Source organism: Microcaecilia unicolor, chromosome 3 (genome assembly GCF_901765095.1).
Source record: "Microcaecilia unicolor chromosome 3, aMicUni1.1, whole genome shotgun sequence".
NCBI lineage: Eukaryota > Metazoa > Chordata > Amphibia > Gymnophiona > Siphonopidae > Microcaecilia > Microcaecilia unicolor.
Window position 1 is genome coordinate 45,011,713 of NC_044033.1, and position 22,530 is coordinate 45,034,242.

The 22,530-nt window shown below is 47.0% G+C and overlaps 1 protein-coding gene across 3 annotated transcripts in view; it reads right to left on the minus strand.

The window, feature by feature from the left end:
* Positions 1–20,257, minus strand: part of RTN4 (reticulon 4) — a 150,949-nt gene extending 130,692 nt beyond the window's left edge. The window contains exons 1-2 of one of the 3 annotated variants that reach the window (XM_030195851.1): positions 19,748–20,257; positions 19,551–19,711 (exon numbers count right to left, since the gene is read on the minus strand). In XM_030195851.1, the coding sequence (XP_030051711.1) occupies positions 19,551–19,711; positions 19,748–20,106 (520 nt within the window). In that variant the 5' untranslated portion in view covers positions 20,107–20,257. Of the gene's footprint in view, positions 1–19,550 lie in introns of all 3 variants that reach the window. The other 2 variants (XM_030195850.1, XM_030195852.1) reach the window with 2 other exon arrangements.
* Positions 20,258–22,530: the final 2,273 nt, after the last annotated feature.

Sequence of the window (22,530 nt, forward strand, 5' to 3'; positions counted from 1 at the left end):
AAATTTACTACATTGTAGCTTCATCGCATGCCCCCTAGTCCTTGTATTTTTGGAAAGTATAAACAGACTGTTCACGTCTACCCATTCAACTCTACTCGTTATTTTATAGACCTCTATCATACCTCCCCTCAGCCGCCTTTTCTCCACGCTGAAAAGCCCTAGCCACTTTAGCCTTTCCTTATAGAGAAGTCGTCCCATCCCCTTTATCATTTTTGTCACCCTTCTCTGCACCTTTTCTAATTCCATTATATATCTTTTTTGAGATGCGGCGACCAGAACTGAACACAATATTTGAGGTGCGGTCACACCATGGAGTGATATAAAGGCATTATAACATCCTCATTTTTGTTTTCCATTCCTTTCCTAATAATACCTAACATTCTATTTACTTTCTTAGCCACTGCAGCACACAGCAGAAGGTTTCAGCGTTATCAACGACGAGACCTAGATCCCTTTCTTGGTCGGTGACTCCTAATGTGGAACCTTGTATAACATAGCTATAATTCGGGTTCCTCTTTCCCACATCCATCACTTTGCACTTGCTCACATTAAACGTCATCTGCCGTTTAGACACCCAGTCTCGTAAGGTCCTCTTGTAATTTTTCACAATCCTCCCGCAATTTAACTACTTTGAATCACTGTGTCGTCAGCAAATTTAATTACCTCACGAGATACTCCCATCTCCAGGTCATTTATAAATATGGATCAGCAGAAAAAGCTTCCTGGAAAAAAAAAACTGAGTCTTAAGTAACTTCTTAAAAGTAGTCAAGGATGTTTCAGAATGCAAAAATATTGGAAGCTGGTTCCAAAAGCTCTGAACTCTCCATGTTAAACACTGAATTCCTATAGGTTGTCAAAGGCTTGGTGGAAGGTTGGCACCGATAGCATATGCTGTTGAGGCGAGCGAAGCAAACATGGTATAACACAGGGAACCAGATACTTAGCAATTGTGGGAGTCCATGCACCAAAAGCGAAAATTAACTGGTAAAGCGAATGCTACATACCTGTAGAAGGTATTCTCCGAGGACAGCAGGCTGATTGTTCTCACTGATGGGTTGACGTCCTCGGCAGCCCCCTCCATCGGAAAGTTTACTAGCAAAGGCCTTTGCTAGTCCTCGCGCGCCCATGCGCGGCCGTCTTCCCGCCCGAAACCGGCTCGAGCCGGCCAGTCCAGTATGTAGCAAGACAATACACTTCAAGGGAAGACTCAACTCCAAAGGGGAGGCGGGCGGGTTTGTGAGAACAATCAGCCTGCTGTCCTCGGAGAATACCTTCTACAGGTATGTAGCATTCGCTTTCTCCGAGGACAAGCAGGCTGCTTGTTCTCACTGATGGGGTATCCCTAGCCCCCAGGCTCACTCAAAACAACAACCATGGTCAATTTGGCCTCACAACGGCGAGGACATAACTGAAATTGACCTAAAAAATTTACCAACTAACTGAGAGTGCAGCCTGGAACAGAACAAACAGGGCCCTCGGGGGGTGGAGTTGGATCCTAAAGCCCAAACAGGTTCTGAAGAACTGACTGCCCGAACCGACTGTCGCGTCGGGTATCCTGCTGCAGGCAGTAATGAGATGTGAATGTGTGGACAGATGACCACGTCGCAGCTTTGCAAATTTCTTCAATAGAGGCTGACTTCAAGTGGGCTACCGACGCAGCCATGGCTCTAACATTATGAGCCGTGACATGACCCTCAAGAGCCAGCCCCGCCTGGGAGTAAGTGAAGGAAATGCAATCTGCTAGCCAATTGGATATGGTGCATTTCCCTACAGCCACTCCCCTCCTATTGGGATCAAAAGAAACAAACAATTGGGCGGACTGTCTGTGGGGCTGTGTCCGCTCCAGGTAGAAGGCCAATGCTCTCTTGCAGTCCAATGTGTGCAGCTGACGTTCAGCAGGGCAGGAATGAGGACGGGGAAAGAATGTTGGCAAGACAATTGACTGGTTTAGATGGAACTCCGACACGACCTTTGGCAAGAACTTAGGGTGAGTGCGGAGGACTACTCTGTTATGATGAAATTTGGTGTAAGGGGCCTGGGCTACCAGGGCCTGAAGCTCACTGACTCTACGAGCTGAAGTAACTGCCACCAAGAAAATGACCTTCCAAGTCAAGTACTTCAGATGGCAGGAATTCAGTGGCTCGAAAGGAGGTTTCATCAGCTGGGTGAGAACGACATTGAGATCCCATGACACTGTAGGAGGCTTGACAGGGGGCTTTGACAACAGCAAGCCTCTCATGAAGCGAACAACTAAAGGCTGTCCTGAGATCGGCTTACCTTCCACATGGTAATGGTAAGCACTGATTGCACTAAGGTGAACCCTTACAGAGTTGGTCTTGAGACCAGACTCAGACAAGTGCAGAAGGTATTCAAGCAGGGTCTGTGTAGGACAAGAGCGAGGATCTAGGGCCTTGCTGTCACACCAGACGGCAAACCTCCTCCAATGGAAGAAGTAACTTCTCTTAGTGGAATCTTTCCTGGAAGCAAGCAAGATGCGGGAGACACCCTCTGACAGACCCAAAGAGGCAAAGTCTACGCCCTCAACATCCAGGCCGTAAGAGCCAGCGACTGGAGGCTGGGATGCAGAAGTGCCCCTTCGTCCTGTGTGATGAGAGTCGGAAAACACTCCAATCTCCACGGTTCTTCGGAGGACAACTCCAAAAGAAGAGGGAACCAGATCTGACGCGGCCAAAAAGGAGCAATCAGAATCATGGTGCCTCGGTCTTGCTTGAGTTTCAACAAAGTCTTCCCCACCAGAGGTATGGGAGGATAAGCATACAGCAGACCCTCCCCCCAGTCCAGGAGGAAGGCATGAAGCCTTGAACAGAACTGAGGGACTTTGTGGTTCACTCGAGATGCGAAGAGATCTACCAAGGGGGTGCCCCACACCTGGAAGATCTGTCGTACCACACGGGAATTGAGCGACCACTCGTGAGGTTGCATAATCCTGCTCAACCTGTCGGCCAGACTGTTGTTTACGCCTGCCAGATATGTGGCTTGGAGCCCCATGCCGTGACGGCGAGCCCAGAGCCACATGCTGACGGCTTCCTGACACAGGGGGCGAGATCCGGTGCCCCCCTGCTTGTTGACATAGTACATGGCAACCTGGTTGTCTGTCTGAATTTGGATAATTTGGTGGGACAGCCGATCTCTGAAAGCCTTCAGAGCGTTCCAGATCGCTCGTAACTCCAGAAGATTGATCTGCAGATCGCGTTCCTGGAGGGACCAGCTTCCTTGGGTGTGAAGCCCATCGACATGAGCTCCCCATCCCAGGAGGGACGCATCCGTGGTCAGCACCTTTTGTGGCTGAGGAATTTGGAAGGGACGTCCCAGAGTCAAATTGGAGCAAATCGTCCACCAATATAGGGACTTGAGAAAACTCGTGGACAGGTGGATCACGTCCTCTAGACCCCCGGCGGCCTGATACCACTGGGAGGCTAGGGTCCATTGAGCAGATCTCATGTGAAGGCGGGCCATGGGAGTCACATGAACTGTGGAGGCCATGTGGCCCAGCAATCTCAACATCTGCCGAGCTGTGATCTGCTGGGACGCTCGCACCCGCGAGACGAGGGACAACAAGTTGTTGGCCCTCGTCTCTGGGAGATAGGCGCGAGCCGTCCGAGAATCCAGCAGAGCTCCTATGAATTCGAGTTTCTGCACTGGGAGAAGATGGGACTTTGGATAATTTATCACAAACCCCAGTAGCTCCAGGAGGCGAATAGTCATCTGCATGGACTGCAGGGCTCCTGCCTCGGATGTGTTCTTCACCAGCCAATCGTCGAGATATGGGAACACGTGCACCCCCAGCCTGCGAAGTGCCGCTGCTACTACAGCCAAGCACTTTGTGAACACCCTGGGCGCAGAGGCGAGCCCAAAGGGTAGCACACAGTACTGGAAGTGGCGTGTGCCCAGCTGAAATCGCAGATACTGTCTGTGAGCTGGCAGTATCGGGATGTGAGTGTAGGCATCCTTCAAGTCCAGAGAGCATAGCCAATCGTTTTGCTGAATCATGGGGAGGAGGGTGCCCAGGGAAAGCATCCTGAACTTTTCTTTTACGAGATATTTGTTCAGGGCCCTTAGGTCTAGGATGGGACGCATCCCCCCTGTCTTCTTTTCCACAAGGAAGTACCTGGAATAGAATCCCAGCCCTTCCTGCCCGGATGGCACGGGCTCGACCGCATTGGCGCTGAGAAGGGCGGAGAGTTCCTCTGCAAGTACCTGCTTGTGCTGGAAGCTGTAAGACTGAGCTCCCGGTGGACAATTTGGAGGTTTTGAGGCCAAATTGAGGGTGTATCCTTGCCGGACTATTTGCAGAACCCACTGATCGGAGGTTATGAGAGGCCACCTTTGGTGAAAAGCTTTCAACCTCCCTCCGACTGGCAGGTCGCCCGGCACTGACACTTGGATGTCGGCTATGCTCTGCTGGAGCCAGTCAAAAGCTCGCCCCTTGCTTTTGCTGGGGAGCCGCGGGGCCTTGCTGAGGCGCACGCTGCTGACGAGAGCGAGCGCGCTGGGGCTTAGCCTGGGCCGCAGGCTGTCGGGAAGGAGGATTGTACCTACGCTTACCAGAAGCATAGGGACCAGTCTTCCTTCCCCCGAAAAATCTTCTACCTGTAGAGGTAGATGCTGAAGGCTGCCGGCGGGAGAACTTGTCAAATGCGGTGTCCCGCTGGTGGAGAGACTCTACCACCTGCTCGACTTTTTCCCCAAAAATGTTGTCCGCACGGCAAGGCGAGTCCGCAATCCGCTGCTGGATTCTATTCTCCAGGTCGGCGGCACGCAGCCATGAGAGCCTGCGCATCACCACACCTTGAGCAGCGGCCCTGGACGCAACATCAAAAGTGTCATAAACTCCTCTGGCCAGGAATTTTCTGCACGCCTTCAGCTGCCTGACCACCTCCTGAAAAGGCTTGGCTTGCTCAGGGGGAAGAGCATCAACCAAGCCCGCCAACTGCCGCACATTGTTCCGCATGTGTATGCTCGTGTAGAGCTGGTAAGACTGGATCTTGGCCACGAGCATAGAAGAATTGTAGGCCTTCCTCCCAAAGGAGTCTAAGGTTCTAGGGTCTTTGCCCGGGGGCGCCGAAGCATGCTCCCTAGAACTCTTAGCCTTCTTTAGGGCCAAATCCACAACTCCAGAGTCGTGAGGCAACTGAGTGCGCATCAGCTCTGGGTCCCCATGGATCCGGTACTGGGACTCGATCTTCTTGGGAATGTAGGGATTACTTAATGGCTTGGTCCAGTTCGCAAGCAATGTCTTTTTCAGGACATGATGCAAGGGAACAGTGGACGCTTCCTTAGGTGGAGAAGGATAGTCCAGGAGCTCAAACATTTCAGCCCTGGGCTCGTCCTCCACAACCACCGGGAAGGGGATGGCCGTAGACATCTCCCGGACAAAGGAAGCGAAAGACAGACTCTCAGGAGGAGAAAGCTGCCTTTCAGAAGAGGGAGTGGGATCAGAAGGAAGACCCTCAGACTCCTCGTCAGAGAAATATCTGGGGTCTTCTTCGTCCTCCCACGAGGCCTCACCCTCGGTGTCAGACACAAGTTCACGGACCTGTGTCTGCAACCTCGCCCGGCTCGACTCCGTGGAGCCACGTCCACGATGGGGGCGTCGAGAGGTAGACTCCCTCGCCCGCATCGGCGAAGCTCCCTCCGCCGACGTAGTCGGGGAGCCTTCCTGGGAGGTGGCCGCGGTCGGCACCGCACGCGGTACCGACGTCGGGGACCTCAACCTGGGCGATGGACCAGCCGGCGCCACGCTCGACGTTACCGGAGGTGCAAGCACCGCCGGTACCGGAGGGGTAGGGCGCAACAGCTCTCCCAGAATCTCTGGGAGAACGGCCCGGAGGCTGTCGTTCAGAGTGGCTGCAGAAAAAGGCTGAGAGGTCGATGCAGGCGTCGACGTCAGAACCTGTTCCGGGCGAGGAGGCTGTTCCGGGCTGTCCAGAGTGGAGCGCATCGACACCTCCTGAACAGAGGGTGAGCGGTCCTCTCGGTGCCGATGCCTGCTGGGTGCCGAATCCCTCGGCGACCCAGAGCTCTCGGTGCCGACACGGGGAGGAGACCGGTGTCGATGCTTCTTCGACTTCTTCCGAAGCATGTCACCGGAGCTCCCCGGCACCGACGAGGAGGACGTAGAATCCATCCGTCGCTTCCTCGGGGCCGAGACCGAAGAGGGTCGATCCCGGGGGGGCTGTACCGCAGGAGCCCTCAGGGTAGGAGGAGACCCACCCGAAGGCTCACCGCCACCAGCAGGGGAATGGACAGCCCTCACCTGCACTCCTGACGATGCACCTCCGTCCAACGACATCAGCAGACGAAGTCTCGGTACCACCGACGTCGATGCAGTCGCCCGATGCCTTGGCGCCGATGCAGAGGTCCGATGCCTCGATGCAGTCGCGAAAATTGAAGCACCAAAATTTAAAGGGAGAAAAATCTCGACCGAGGCCAAACTAGGCCTACCCCGACAACGAAAGAAAACTTACAGGGCAAAAGCTGTGAAAATTACGGGAAGGGCAGAAAACCCGAAAGGGTCTTCCGGAACACTTCCAGAGCGCTTCCCGAACTTTTTAAAAGAAAACAAGGAAAAAACACGTCGAAAAGGACGCGCGAGGTCGACTCTCTGGGGCACGAACAGCGTAACACGACCGTACCGAGCGCGGACGAAAGAAGACTGGCCGGCTCGAGCCGGTTTCGGGCGGGAAGACGGCCGCGCATGCGCGGTGCGCATGGGCGCGCAAGGACTAGCAAAGGCCTTTGCTAGTAAACTTTCCGATGGAGGGGGCTGCCGAGGACGTCAACCCATCAGTGAGAACAAGCAGCCTGCTTGTCCTCGGAGAACTAATGTTCCACCTGTAAAAGTAGTATCACATGATCATATTGTTTCATCCCCAGTAACAGATTCACCACAATATCATCCTATACCCCCCTTGAGGTCTATCTTACCTGCCCATCCAGTATCCTCAGTCAAAATGGCTGCTGTAACTTCCAGCCATTTTGACTGATGATACAGGATGGGCAGGAGCGATCGGGGATCACTCCTGCCACAACTAGCCACTAGTCAGTTAAGATAAAGGCTTTGGGGGGCCCAAGGAGACATTTGAAAGTTTGAGCTGAAACAAGACTGAATATGGATTTTGGGCTGCTTTTGGTGCCAAAACCAAAACTTGGTCAGCCTCTATAAACTAAACTACTGTGCTGATCTTAGTACAGTCAGCATGGAAATGCAAGTTAGTAAACTTCACACAGAATTATTTCCCATAACTACACTATGCCAACAGTTTTCTGGGATGTTAACTTCTGTTAATGCTGAAGTTTGTTTCACTTCCGGAGGTTAGTTTAAGCTCCTCAGAAACTAATAGGCCTTACTTAGAAACCCCTGGGGACAGGCTACCCAAACCTCCCCTCCTCCCATCAAAAAACCTTTGGGCCAGAAAGCCCTAAGCTCCTGCCTCTGTACCCCCCCCCCCCCCAATAGGCTACTTTCCTAGTCCAAAGGAAGGATCCCAAGTGTCCTCAAACCTCATCTTGGAAAAAGAGCAACGTTCAGAAATGTAACCAGTATTAGCTAACTGGAATGTTCCAAAGTGGCACTAGTTCAAGAGGCTACACGGAGGATGCTTCCCTCGAAGCAGGAATTACTGCCCATGGGTTGGGTTGGGGGGGGGGGGGGGGGCAGGTCAGATATGCCAGACTGGAAAGTCTGCAGAAGTATTATCTACCCTCAACTCTGCTTTTGTTTTAATACTTAAGGCAAAGTAAATACTACTTAAGTTTTAATTTGGAAGTCAGCATATTACTTCTGGTTTACCACTCTTTACTTCACTTCCCTTTTAGCACATTTCTCACTTTAAGGGAAAAAAAAAAAAATTTATGTAATGCTGATTTGCATAACCTTGAGGCTGAAGACCATATGCAATGTAGATTTTGAAAGACTCTTTTCAGTTAGTTATACCAAGGAATGCTACATACTCCTCCTACATGAGGTAGGAGGAGGAACAATGCCATTGCAAAAATCCATGCTAAAAGGTTTTTTTAGAACCATCCACACAAGCCCTATGAAGTTGGCAAATCATCAGCTTTCGTATGGTATGTTGAAAGCGAATCAGCAGTTAAAAATGCATGCTAATTTCAAAGTTAGCACAGTAATAAGATTTTACCAGGACCAATTGTACTGCAAGGACACTGCAGTATTCTCAGATGTGGGGCATGGTACACCTTGCTTCACAGACGTTTTGTTGTGAACTGGGCAAAAGGGACAAGCACAGCTCTCTAGCAGACCTCACTCCACCGTCATTAACAGAATTTTCAAAAAGGAGGTCTTTTACCTTCAGCAGATTCTCTAGCTTCCTTTTTTTTCCAATTAAAGGACAAGCACTTCAGCTGTCAAAAGCCTTATCTGCTCCAGTTAGCATCATCCCATTCTTGGAACAACTGGAAGCATCAGCTACACAACTGTTATCTCAATGCTTTAAGATTCAGACAGGACTACTCAGCCTTCTGAAATATTGAGACAACTGCATTGCTTTAATGTTTACCACTAGCTGCATTCAATCCTCCCAGTACTATCGTCATACAAGTGTTCCAAAGACTGTCAATACTACAACAGCTCAGGGGCGTAGCCAGACACCCAAGTTTGGGTGGGCCAGGACCCAAGGTGGGTGGGCAGCACTCCGCTTTGTCCTACAAGTGATTTGGTTTCTCCCTCTCTTGCCTGCATTCCATATGGTCTTTCAAACATCCCCTCTCCCCCGTATACCTTTTAAATAGCAGATTTTCACCGTCAGCAAAAAGTTGTTGGGCGTTTTTGGCTGGTGGGGCTTGGGGTCCCTGCCAGCCACATTATATGTGTGCTGCTACTTGGTGGGCCTGGGCCCACCCCAGCCCACCCTTGGCTACGCTACTGCAACAGCTCAATGCGATTCACTGCCATCACAATTGATTTAAGAAAATCTGACTCTTCCTCATTTACTGAACATGGTATCTACATCTCTAAAATTGGGAATCATCCCTAGTGGCTGGAAATTAGCCTGTGTCCATCCACCACTGCTTAAGGATGCTAAGATGGGATCAACAGATGTATCCAATTATTGTGCAGTTGCCAATTTAATCATTTCTATCCAAGCTGACAGAGAATAAAACGCAGATCAATTGCAGTAGCAACTGCCCGATGCTAGGGTCCTCCTTGAAAGTCAACAGCCAAGAAAGACCTAGGTGTTATTGAAGACAATACAGTGAAATATTTTGTCCCATGTGCAGCGGCAGCCAAAAAAAAGCAAACAGGATCCTAGGAATTATTAGGAAAGAGATGGTAAATAAAACCAAGAATGCCTCTGTATTGCTCCATGGTGCAACAACTATTACATTCAATTCTGGTCACTGTATCTCAAAATATTTTCATAGCGGAATTAGAAAAAGTTCAAAGAATGACCAAAACAAAGAGGATGAACTCCTCTCACATGAGAAAACGCTAAAAACATTAGGGCTCTTTAGCTTGGAAAACAGACGGCTAACAGGAGATATGATTGAGGTGTACAAAATGCTGAATAACTGGTAAGAGTGAATAGATTTTTTACTCTTTCAAAAAGTACAAGACGGGACACTCAATGAGATTACATGAAAATACTTTTAAAACCAATAAACTGTATATACATTTTTTTTGTCAACTAATAAGCTCTGGAACTCATGGCCAGAGGATGTGGTAATAGCAGTTAATCTGGGTTTTAAAAAAAAAAGTTTGGACAAGTTCCAGGAGGAAAAGTCCATAGTCTGCTATTGAGACAGGGGAAGCCACTGCTTGCCCTAGGATTGGTAGCATGGAATGTTGCTACTACTTGGGTTTCTGCCAGGTACTTGTGACCTGGACTGGTCACTCTTGGAAACAGGATACTGGGCCAGATAGACCATTGGTCTGACCCAGTAGAGCTATTCTTATGTTCCTATGACTTAGAAATTACTTTACTCATACATCAGTATAAAACAAGGTTTTGTGATAAATAGCACAAGCAGCTCTTATAGAAAATCACCCCATTCATTTATATCCACCTTGAACGGGATAAAAAAAAAAAAAAAGGAGTTCTCATCCCTTTACCTGGCGGACCATTCCTTATTACTTAAGGCTTCAAACCATTGGTATAACAGGTAAAGCATACTTACAGTTCAATTCCTATTTTACATATAGCGAAGATACTTACCTGTAGCTGGTATTCTCCGAGGACAGCAAGCTGATTGTTCTCACAATTGGGTCGTTGTCCACAGCGGCCCAAGAACCGTAAAAAAAAATTTTCAAGCAAAAATAAAGACTTTCAGGAACGTTCCGTTGAGCGAGCAGGAAGGACTGCGCATGCGCGAACGGCTTCCTGCCCGCCGCACGAGCGTGTCTCCTTAGTTTAATCAAAAAGCATATAAAACAAGAAAACCATAACAACAACTCAGCCTGCTGTCCTCGGAGAATACCAGCTACAGGTATGTATCTTAGCTTTCTCCGAGGACAAGCTGCTTGTTCTCACACTTGGGGTATCCCTAGCATCCAGGCTCACCCAAAACAATGAACATTGGTCAATTGGGCCATGCAACAGCAAGGACAAAACAAAGATTGACCTGAAACCAAAATGAACTAACAGAGTGCAGCCTGGAACAGAATCAAAATGGGCCTAGGGGGGGTGGAGTTGGATTCTAAACCCCGAACAGATTCTGCAGCACCGCCTGCCCAAACCAACTGTCGCATCGGGTTATCCTGCTGAAGGCAGTAGTGAGATGTGAATGTGTGGACTGATGACCACGTCGCAGCCTTGCATATCTCTTCAATGTAGGCCGACTACGTGGGCCACTGACGCAGCCATGGCTCTAACATTATGAGCCGTGACGTGACCCTGTAAGGTCAGCCCAACTTGGGCATAAGTGAAAGAAATACAATCTGCTAGCCAATTGGAGATTGTGCTTTTTCCGATGTCAACTCCCCTCCTGTTGGGATTGAAAGAAACAAACAACGGGGCGGACTGTCTGAAGGGCTTCGTCCGCTCCATGTAAAAGGCCAATGCTCTCTTGTAGTCCAAGGTATGTAAACTGCTTTCGCCAGGGCGGGTATGAGGAAGGGGAAAAAATGTTAGACAACTGACTGGTTCAGATGGAACTCAGACACCACCTTAGGAAGGAACTTAGGGTGCGTGCGTGCAAAGGACTACTCTGTTGTGATGAAATTTAATATAAGGTGCATGAACTACCAAGGTCTGAAGCTCACTGACTCTACGAGCTGAAGTAACAGCCACCAAGAAAATCACCTTCGAGATCAAGTACTTCAGGTGGCAGGAATTCAGTGGCTCACAAGGTGCTTTCATCAGCTGTGTGAGAACAATGTTGAGATTCCATGACACTGGTGGAGGTTTGACCGTGGGCTTTGACAAAAGTAAACCTCTCATGAAGCGAACAACTAAAGGCTGTCCAGAGATAGGCTTACCCTCTACACTAATCGCACTAAGGTGAACTCTTACGGAGTTGGTCTTGACACCAGACTCTGACAAGTGTACAAGGTATTCAAGCAGGGTATGTGTAGGACAAGAAAGAGGATCTAGGGCCTTGCAGTCACACCAGACAGCAAACCTCCTCCATTTGAAAGAGTAACACCTCTTAGTGGAATCTTTCCTGGAAGGAAGACTCGGAAGACACCCTCTGAAAGACTCAAGGAGGCAAATTCTAAGCCCTCAACATCCAGGCGGTGAGAGCCAGAGACTGGAGGTTGGGATGTGAAGTGACCCCTCGTTCTGAGTGATGAGGGTTGGAAAACATTCCAATCTCCACAGTTCTTCAAAGGACAACTCCAGAAGAAGAGGAAAACAAATCTGACGCGGCCAGAAGGGCACAATCAGGATCATGGCTCCGCAGTCTTGCTTGAGTTTCAGCAAAGTCTTCCCTACTAGAGGTATGGGAGGATATGCATACAGAAGGCCTGTCCCCCCAATGCAGGAGAAAAGCATCTGACGCTAGTCTGTCGTGGGCCTGAAGCCTGGAACAGAATTGAGGGACTTTGTGATTGATCTGAGTGGCAAAAAGATCCACCGAGGGGGTGCCCCACGCTCAGAAGATCTTGTGGACTACATCCATGTTCAGTGACCACTCATGAGGTTGTATTATCCTGCTCAGCCTGTCGGCCAGACTGTTGTTTACACCTGCCAGATAAGTGGCTTGGAGAAACATGCCGTGACGGCGTGCCCAAAGCCACATCTGTACGGCTTCCTGACACAAAGGGCGAAATCCGGTGCAGTACATGACAACCTGATTAACTGTCTAAGATTAGTTGGTTGGACAGCCAACCTCTGAAAGCCTTTAGAGCGTTCCAGATCACTCAATCCGGGAAGTTGATCTGCAGACCTTTTTCCTGAAAGGACCAAGCTCCTTGAGTGTGAATTCCATCTACATGAGCCCCCCATCCCAGGAGGGATGCATCCATAGTCAACACTTTTTGTGGCCGAGGAATCTGGAATGGACATCCCAATATCAAATTGGTCTGAATCGCCCACCACAAGGAATTCTGAAAGTCGGTGGACAGTTGAATCACATCCTCTAGATTTCCCGCAGCTTGACACCACTGGGATGCTAGGGTCCATTGCGCTGGTCTCATGTGTAGATGTGCCATGGGAGTTACGTGACCTGTGGAGGCCATGTGACCCAAGAGTCTCAACATCTGCCGAGCCGTGATCCGTTGAGACGCTCAAACCGAAGACATCAAGGACAGGAGATTGTCTGCCCTCAACTCGGGGAGAAAAGCTCGAGCTGTCTGTGTGTTCAACAGTGCTCCAATGAACTCCAATTTTTGAACTGGGGTGAGATGGGACTTGGGATAATTGAGCACGAATCCCAGTAGCTCTAGCACCTGAATAGTCATCCGCATGGACTGCAGAGCACCCACCTCCGATGTGCTCTTCACCAGCCAATCGTTGAGATAAGGGAAGATATGCACTCCCAGTCTGCGTAGCGACGCTGCGACTACAGTCAGGCACTTCATAAACACTCTGGGAGCAGACGCCAGACCAAAGGGCAGTATACAGTACTGAAAGTGCATCGTTCCTAGACGAAATCGAAGATACTTCCTGTAAGCTGGGAGTACCGAGATGCGAGTATAAGCATGGTATCTTACCATCTCATATGACAGAGAGAATGGCACGGGGACCTGTGGTAACCGCGGGGATAGGGACAAACTTTGACCCCATGTCACTTTCTACTTTGAAGCCCGTTAATGAGCTGGACTGTTATTTATGTTTGATTGATGCAGAGGACAATATTTTTCTTTTTTGGAACAAGCAAAAATGTTGGTCACAGCTAGCAAAACTTCCATGGAGGATCGTGTATATCCTGCTACCAGCACATCTTCTACGAAGACATCGTCTATTGCAGGAGGGACTGTGGAAGACAGGAGAGCTAGACTGAATTTTGAGATTGTTAACTACAGATTTAAAAAATCATAACAGTACTTTATAGGGCATATTTCTCCCCTCTAGGGCATATAGAATGAGTTGTATTTTGTAAACCTGGACATTTTAACAGGATGGATCGGCATTCCTTGGGGTAGTAGAAGTCAGCTACTGTTAGGGTTGGAAGGGTAGAGGGTTGTGGTGGGAAGGTCTATTATAGTTGCTCATTGTTGTTATTGTTTTCTGTTTGTAATTTATACCCAACAGTTGCACAGCATATTGTTCTTTTGTATATTTTAATATAAAGATTTAAATAGAAAATCATAAGTGTTCGAGGTTTCTGCAGATGAGAACAGAGCCCACGGAGTTGGGGACAGAAACATTTTATCCCCGTGTCATTCTCTAATTGACAGACCTCATTAAGTTATAACCACAAAATGCAAACTCATCATCTAGAGAAAATCTCTCACATTACATTTCTCAAGTTGTAAACAAATATCCATAATGCTAATTTTTCTTACTAAAAGTACCAAACGCTGGAATTCATTACCCAAGTATATCAGACAGTCGATACGTTTAGAAACGTACTTAAAAACAACTTCTTTAGATATGTGTTCTGTTAATATGAAAAGAAAGATTTTAATAGTTGTATTCTTGTAATGCTTCTTAATTTGTTTCTTAAGACGCATTGAACCTGGAAAAATGCGGAGTAGAAATGTCATAATAAAGGTACCCCCCCTCCCAAAAAAAACCCCTTAGATTGTAAGCCCAATAGGGACAGAAAAAGTAACTGCAGTTAATATGTAAACCGCTTTGGTTGTACCACAGAAAGGCGGCTGCGGTATATCAAGTCCATAATCCTTGATCCAAGTTTGATTCACATCTCTCTCTCTCTCTCCTTCAGTATCAGGCATAGTTTGTTTTTTTTTTTTTTTACACCTCCAGTGTTGTTGCTCAATAAATTCTTCTTGGGACTTCTCTGATTTGTTTTGGTCTGCTCACCTTTTTGCCAGTCTGGATTTTGCAGACCCATTGTCTGCTTGTTTTCAGAGTGTCGATGGCACCCATGCCTTCCAACCCCCCCACCTTCAAACTTGTCATTGGGTGTGTCCTCAAGGAGGTGTGTGTTTCCAAATGTATTCTCTATTGAGAAATGCCTTGTCCTTCAAGCATAGGGCTCTTCCCTGTATCAAACTTGCATCTGACAAGCTTGGGTAGAGAGGCTTGAATAAGAAAAAAACAGAATGACAATGGGGACTTGCACTGAAGAACACTGGCTTAGCTGGCACTCTCAATGGACAGTATATCAAAATAATCTTGAAACTTCTAAAAGATCTGCCCCTAGCAGTCAGTCCTTTTCCAGGGAAGAGAGTGGGAGTTAAAGCTTTGACCCTCCCTTTGATCACTCTGCCAGTACTAGTGAAGAGCTTTCTTCACCTGGCCAAGCCCTCACTACCACAATCAGTACTTTACCTCCAGGATGGACTAAAGTCTCTGTACAAAGAAGGGAAGTAAGAAATTTCATTCTACGATTCCTTATTCTGCCAATTCACAATTGTTTATACACCAACTTGCACTATCCTTGAGCACAGTGGATTTCATGGTTAAGTACTACTGGGCAAATTCTGTGCAATGCAGATTTCCCTGCCCCACAGAACATACAGAATTCTGCAATTATTGTGCACAATTCTGCTCAGTGCCCCCCCCCCCCCCCCTGCAGAGACCACGCAGAAGGAGAAGGCAGCAAAGCTATATACAGCAGTTCACTTCCTCCTCCTGTGGGGGAGTGGGAGAGCCACTTCCAGGACTACAATGAAGGAGGGAGGGGCACAGAAATGTGAATGTGCCACTGAGGAGGGTGGGAGGGGAAGCAACACAAGGCGAGTGTGCCACTGACAAGGGTGGGGGAGGCTGAAGCTTTGAAGAGAGAAACAGGAAGGAAATTTTGGGCAAAAAAAATTGCTACAAACGAACAGCACAGAATTTTGTGGAATTTTCAAAACGTTTGCACAGAATTCCCCCAGGAGCAGGTTAAAGCAGTAGGCAGAACACCAGGGAAAGCAGGATTCAAATCCCACTGTTGCTCTTTGTGATCTTAGTCGTTACTTTATCTATTGTCTCATGTACAAATAGACTAGAAGCCCTCAATATACAGGGAAAATTACTGCACCTAACTCCCCTTGAGTTACTACTGAAAATGTTGTGAGCTTGAGCTAAATCTAAATCCCTCCACCTCCTTGATACATCTAGTACTAATCAGTGCAGATTAAATTAGGTAGACTAACCGCCTCACATCAGCTTCCATATGCTTAATATGAAAGCTGAAATCCTCATCCAGTCTACTACATGCAGGATGATAGGGAGCATAAATCCACATCTCAGTGTTTCTGCTTTTGAATTATTTATAGATTTAGACTCCCAGTCTGAGCACGAAGAGCTCCTGAGAATCGCATTCAGATGGCATGGCCTCACTGCGGGAAATCCCCAGTGGATGCTTTGTGTAGGCATCCACATGTCATGCTCCATTTCTGAGCCTAGGCAAAGACATGAGTCACACCACTAACGGTGAACAGCTGAATGAAACATGAGTTGTCTGCATTTTGTGTTGAAATGGCCAGAAAAGCTTAAAGATTAAATTTTGTAGATAACAATTCTAAATTTGCAAGGCCAATGATGATCTCAATTGTGTTACAGGCAAAATTAAACTGGTCAGTTTTTTGTGGATGGGTGGATGGATAACATTTTACAATTTTTAGTTTATCAACTGCACAAAACTAGGAAGGTTCAAAGATCCAGCACGCTGCAATGGAGCTCTTTTCCAAAGAAAATGCAGTTAGTACACATTCCCTTTTATAGGATCAACTCAAGCAATGTTCTGTCCCTGCAGTTTCCTTGGTTAAATGTGCTCTTCTTTGGAACTGTGTCCCTCATATATACAGACTATCTTAAATTTTAGTATAGAAATATTTAACAACTAGATTAAACCCTACAATCTCAACAATTAAAACGGTGTTCTGAGTTCTTAGAAACCTTAGTACTATGAAGAGCATGTAAGGATGAGGCCTTACCTAAGTACAGGACAGGAACCTCATGTTCCATTCTAACACCAGATCTTACAATTAGTCATCTGTTCAAAGCGAAGAATGAAGGGCATCCCTAACCATTACTCCACGCAGGTCCATAAAATCAGTGCCTCAGAATGGTGTAATTTTTTGTCCCATGGCAAAACACCATTTGTTTTTCTTTTCAAAAAGAGCCATTTAGAAAAACAGAGATCGCAAACTAGTGCCCCAAGCTTGCAAAAAGAGACTTTCAGTCTACATGGAAAGTACCCTGCATACAAGGCAAGATTTTTTTTTAGTTTAATCTAAAAGTGTCATCATGCTGTCCTTAGATTAGAGATTCATTAGTCACTGTATGCATCAAACTTAAGCCATCTGGAGACACTGGCCCTTGAGAACTGAATTTAGATTTAAACCTAAGTCTACTGCAGGCATACGTTATCTCCATCATAAAATATGGAAGTGAAGCAAGAACTTATACAAAGAACAAATTTGGTGTTATAACAGCAGTTCTGAATATTCGCTGAACATAAGTATTAAAAGAATGACTGCATGAAATGCAGGGATGAATGAAACCTAGAAGGCAGCAAGGCGGAACAAAAAAAAAAAAAAAATTATATATATATATACACACACACACCGATGATGAAGGCTCTCATGTCAGATCAGTATTAGAAAGTTAAGAGTAGAAAGTAGTCTGGGGCTGTGGCAAGACACAGTTTAGAATCCCTGTGGGAATACCTCAGAATTTCCCTTTAAATATTAAAGTGCTAGACTACCATAGATAATTTTTAGAAGGGTATTTTATAGATTTTTAGATCATATGTCCTGCAGATGTCATTTTCTGACTAGATATGATATGATTTGACTATGTTTAATTCAATTATGTATGCATTTTTATAACCCACTTTGGGTAAAGTGGAATATACATTTTTAAATAAATTAATTTCTGAACTACATTTGGTCAGACAGCACATTCTGCCCTCCCCCTCTGGATACTTGGGTGATTTTCATCAAAGCTTTATAAAAAGGATAAAACTATATGCCTGAAAGTCTCCTTTCCCATGATCAGATCTACAAAACCTGAGGTACCACTGCTGCCAATCTCTGTACTGAAGGTTTAATATTAGGAAAAAGGAATGGGACTTGATATACCACATTTCTGTGTCTTTTGCAACTAAAGCGGTTTACATAGTATATACAGGTACCTGGGGCAACAAGGCTTAAGTGACTTGCCCAGTCACAAGCAGCTGCAGTGGGAATTGAACCCAGTTCCACAGGATCAAAATCTGCTGCACTAATAGGCTACTCTTCCACTCGACTAAATACTTAATTGCTTTTTTTTTTTTAAACCCAAATCTAGCTGTTTTAACTCCATTACCTCAGTCTGCCAGGTCTGAATACTAATAATCTTAAAACTATATGACTACACTGAAAGAATAGCTTTTCTGAATAAAGCTTGCTCTTAAATTGAATAAGAACACTATGTACCCCTCACCCCAACAAAAAAAGCAGCATTTAAAATGTACACATTTAGTAAAAAGAAAATAGAGCTTGAACCAAATAGGCTGGTGAGGTGCAAGTTGAAGGCAATCTTTCTCTTAAAGTAGGGCTCTGTAGCAAGAAATGTTTTGCTATTACTTGCCTTAAAGTGATCATCACAGACCAGACACATGAACAGATTAATGATGAGCCACTGATACACACACTTTCCCAATCTTGTTCTACAAGTGTACTTCCCCCTCCCATACAGTGTTTCTACGGCTTTGGCCAGCTGCCTGTTTAGTGGGCAGTAGAGAGTATCCAGTACTTGCTAAAAGGCAAGTACCACCAGTACATATACCATCCTGAGGTGCTCTAACAATTCCTATTACTCACAGCAACACATGCAGAAGAAAGTGGCAAACTACGATATGCACCGCCTTTTAGCTCGTTAGCACATTCACATCAAAAATATTTGAAGGCTTGGGCATAAAATAAAAACACTAAACTAAAAAAGAAAGAAAGGGCATTTGGGGGATATTGCCAAGTATTTGTGACCTGGATTGGCCACTGTTGGAAACAGGATACTGGGCTTGATGGACCTTTGGTTTTTCCCAGTATGGTAATACTTATGTACTTATATTAGAACAGCTGTATCAAAGCCTGAGTGTAATTCTGAGATCTCGAAATAACTGATCTACTTTTATGCATAACTTTCTGGCACTTGATTTAAGTATAATGTTCTGACCTCTAAACTATTCTAACAACCCCTGCTTTTCTGATAAACTAGAACTTTAATCTGAAGTATACACTGTTCACTTCATAATCTAGCTGCACATCCAACGAAATGGCTCGACTAACAAATGCCTTTAAAAAGGTACACTTCTTATTCAGCCTCTTCTGCTTCAGCACTGACTAGTACACAGAAGCATCCGATTCCACAGAGCCTGAAATAAAATTCAGTCACAAGGTACTGCGAACTGTCAGGCAATCCAATAAGCTAACAAAAGCTCTGCATTACAAAGCGGAAAGCCCTACACAGGCAACTAAAACATTTTTTAACAGACGGGCGAGGTATCCAGTACACAGTAAAGCAGGTATATGGGGGGAGGGGCTACGGAGGCTCCAGAAAAAAAGCTGCCGCCTGTACGGCCACACCAGCTGTCAGTCAGCAGCAGGCCCGCCAATCACCAGCTCCCGAAGATCGAGAACAATAGGAAGCGCAGAGGGATTTAACCCTTACACTTCCAGGCGATAATCCATCTACTGCCAAGAATGAAGAACATGCAGCAATGACATGACGGAAGAATGCGCCTACACCCGCCTGACTCCCGGTAACGGAGTAAGGGGGGGGAGGACTATGCGCTGGCTATGTACTGTATTGCGACCTACGATGGGCGTATCCCCCCAGACTTGGGGTGGGGGGGGGGGGCGCGGATGGTGGTACAGGCTGGGAGCCGCCTCATGCTATGCACCCCCACAGTTGTCCCTCCCATTTTTCTGCCAGAAGACTTGCTGCACAAGGAGCGGCTGTCAACACCCATCTGCTAATAAAGGCAACCAAAACATCACGTTACCGGGCCGGAGCTACACTCACCTGCGGATCCGGATGAGCCCCTACGGCGAGGCAGGACCGGCTCGGCAGGCTCCTCCGAGGTGCTTCTGGGCACGGGGGGTTTGATGCTGGGCTCTGGGCTCCACTTGGGGATTTTTATGCTCGGCGGCTCTGGGCTCCTCTCGGGAAGCTTTATGCTCGGCGGCTCTGGACTCCTCTCGGGAAACTTTCTGCTCGGTTCTGGGCTCCTCTCCGGAGGCTTCACGCTCGGCACTTCAGGTGCCTGCTGTGGGCTCCTGTCGGGGACTTTCTCCCCTCCCTCTGATCCCGGGAACTGGGCGGCAGCGGCTGCCCTGGGCTGAGAAGGGAACGAGACGGTGAAGGGCGGGTGAGAAGAATAGTCCCCAGCGCCACCAGTTAAATCCAGCACCTCGCCATCATCATCGTGCTCCCAGAAGCGCGGCTTGTCTTCCTCCTCCTCCTCTTCCTCTTCTTCGTCCTCCTCCTCCTCGTCCTGCTCGGGCTCCCGCGGGTAGCGATGCGGATCCTGCGGGCTGGTGCTGGAAATCTCCGGAGATTGACTCTTGTACGCATCCATGGCCGGGCTGAGAGTAGGTGGGTGCGGCTGTCTGTGTGAGAGAGAGAGACCAAGGGTGCGGTTAAGCAGCACAAGACAAGAAAGACACGCCGCAAAGTGACTCGCGCAGACTGCGTGCTGCTAGACGGTATAGCGCCGCCTCGCCAAATTCTGCTCGGAGCGTGACGCGTCCAGACAGATGGCGCCGACAACCAATGGGAAGGTGGCAAGCAGGGCGTTTCTGGGTAGATACGCCGCTTTGTACACCAATGGGAGTGTGTCGGCGACCAGCTGTGGAGTCCTCGGGCGGGCGTGGTTGCCTTGGTAACTACGGAGTGTGGGGTAGCAGCAGGGCCAGGGCGGTGGCAGTGGCGCAGGAGGAGGGAGGTTTGAGTATGAAATAAAAGCGATCGGGTTTTATTCTCTTTGTTGACGGTGCTTTTTGTTTCTTTAGCGCTTTCTTTTTTTTCCTTTTTCAGTATATGTAGTAGCAATTCTTCTTTAAAAGTATTAGGGGGAAGTCACCAGTTGACATGCCGGTAAAAACTAGGCGAGGCGTGTTCCTTGTGATTTGTTGTTACAGTTCGTGATGTACCTTATTTTCTTCTTTGATATTGTTTTTCGAAAAAAAGTCACAGTACTTGTCTATTTACGTGTAGTCATTCGCATGTTCTCTGTTTTTTTTACGTAGCGTACGCGTTCCTTATAAATAGGGCACCGTTGTCGGCCTCCTCGAGCTGCTCCAAAATTCCCGGTTAATACGACGCGAGAAGGATGAATCATCTTGCGAGTACTATAAATACAAGGAGCACTGTACTTTTGAATTTAGATGGATTTGAACTTCATTTTTAGGCTTATGCTTGGAGAAGGAGAAAACTGGAAATTTCAGGGTTTTGCTAAAGTGACAAAGGAAAGATTAACTGCATTTGGTAAATTAATTCCAGCAGTCCTTATTCATTCTTATCCTGTATGCAGCTGCTGGCCCAGGTGAACTTTTCTTGTTCCTAAACCTTCTCTTGGACAGCTTGCGCGCTATGGATAACAAGCTATGCTTAGCCCAAGAAGAATGGTTGTCAACCGGTGTGTTACCAAAAATCTAATATGTACAGCAAACTAGAGGCCGACTGAAACCAACTCTGCCATTGAAATCTGCAGCTTTGTTTTGGCCAGAACCGAAAACAAAAAGGTAGCCTGTCCCTTGCAGCTGCAAGACCCCCCACCCCACTAGACTGCCCACCAACTCCACCTGACCTCCTGCCCCCTGTGGTTCTGTGTTCAAAATGGCAGCCGCGGCAGCCTCACAAGACTGCCCCAATTTGGGATTGAAAATGGATGAGTAGGATACTTGCTCCTGCTTATGCTTTCCCAATTCCAAAATGGTGACCGCAACTTCCTGAGGCAGTCTCAGGCTCAGGCATTTTTGGCCAAAACCCGAATTTTAGGTTGATTTCCAAATCAAAACTGAAATTCAGTTGGCCTCTACAGCAAGCCCATGCTTTCTTCAACAACCATGTGTACCCGTTTGCTAGGGAGAGCACAAAGCAGAAACAAATACTTGAAATCACTATAACTGCACCTTCATTCTGCTTCTCCCCACCCTGAACAGTGATGTCTCTAAGTAGAAATTTTTGGGGTGACAACAAGAGGGCAAGCTAGTCATGTGGAGGGGCAAGTCAAAGCAAAATTTCTACGTATCATAACCCCCTTTTAGTTTTACCTACTTGTTAATTAGCAATAAGCACCACAGCCTTCTATATATAAAAGAAACCCTCCTCTCTCCCCCCCTTCAAACCAGTTTCAGCTACCCAGTAAAACTGCCATTATAATGGATAGCACCATTGAACAAATTTGTTGTGGAGTTTAGATTCTCTATGGAATTGGTCAGAATCTCAATATAAACCCTGAAGCTCCAGTTAAGAACATAAGCATAGCCATACTGGGTCAGACCAGTGGTCCATCTAGTCCAGTGTCCTTCCAACAGTGGACAATCCAGGTCACAAGTACCTGCAGAAACCCAATTAGCAATATTCCATGCTACCAATCTTGGGGCAATCAGTGGCTTCCCCCATGTTCATCTCAATAACAGACTATGGACTTTTCCTCCAAGAATTTATCCAAACCTTGTTTTTTTTAAACCCAGATATGCTAACTGCTGTTACCACATCCTCTGGCAACAAGTTGCAGAGCTTAACTATTCTTTGAGAGAAAAAATATTTCCTCCTATTTTAAAAGTATTTCCATGTAATTTCACTGAGTGTCCCTGGTCTTTGTACTTTTTGAAAGAGTAAAAAATTGATTCACTTCTACCCATTCTACACCACTCAGGATTTTATAGACCTCAATCATATTCCCCCTCAACTATCTCTTTTCCAAGCTGAAGAGCCCTAACTTCTTCAGCCTTTCCTCATATGAGAGAAGTTTCACTCCCTTTATCGTTTTTGTATT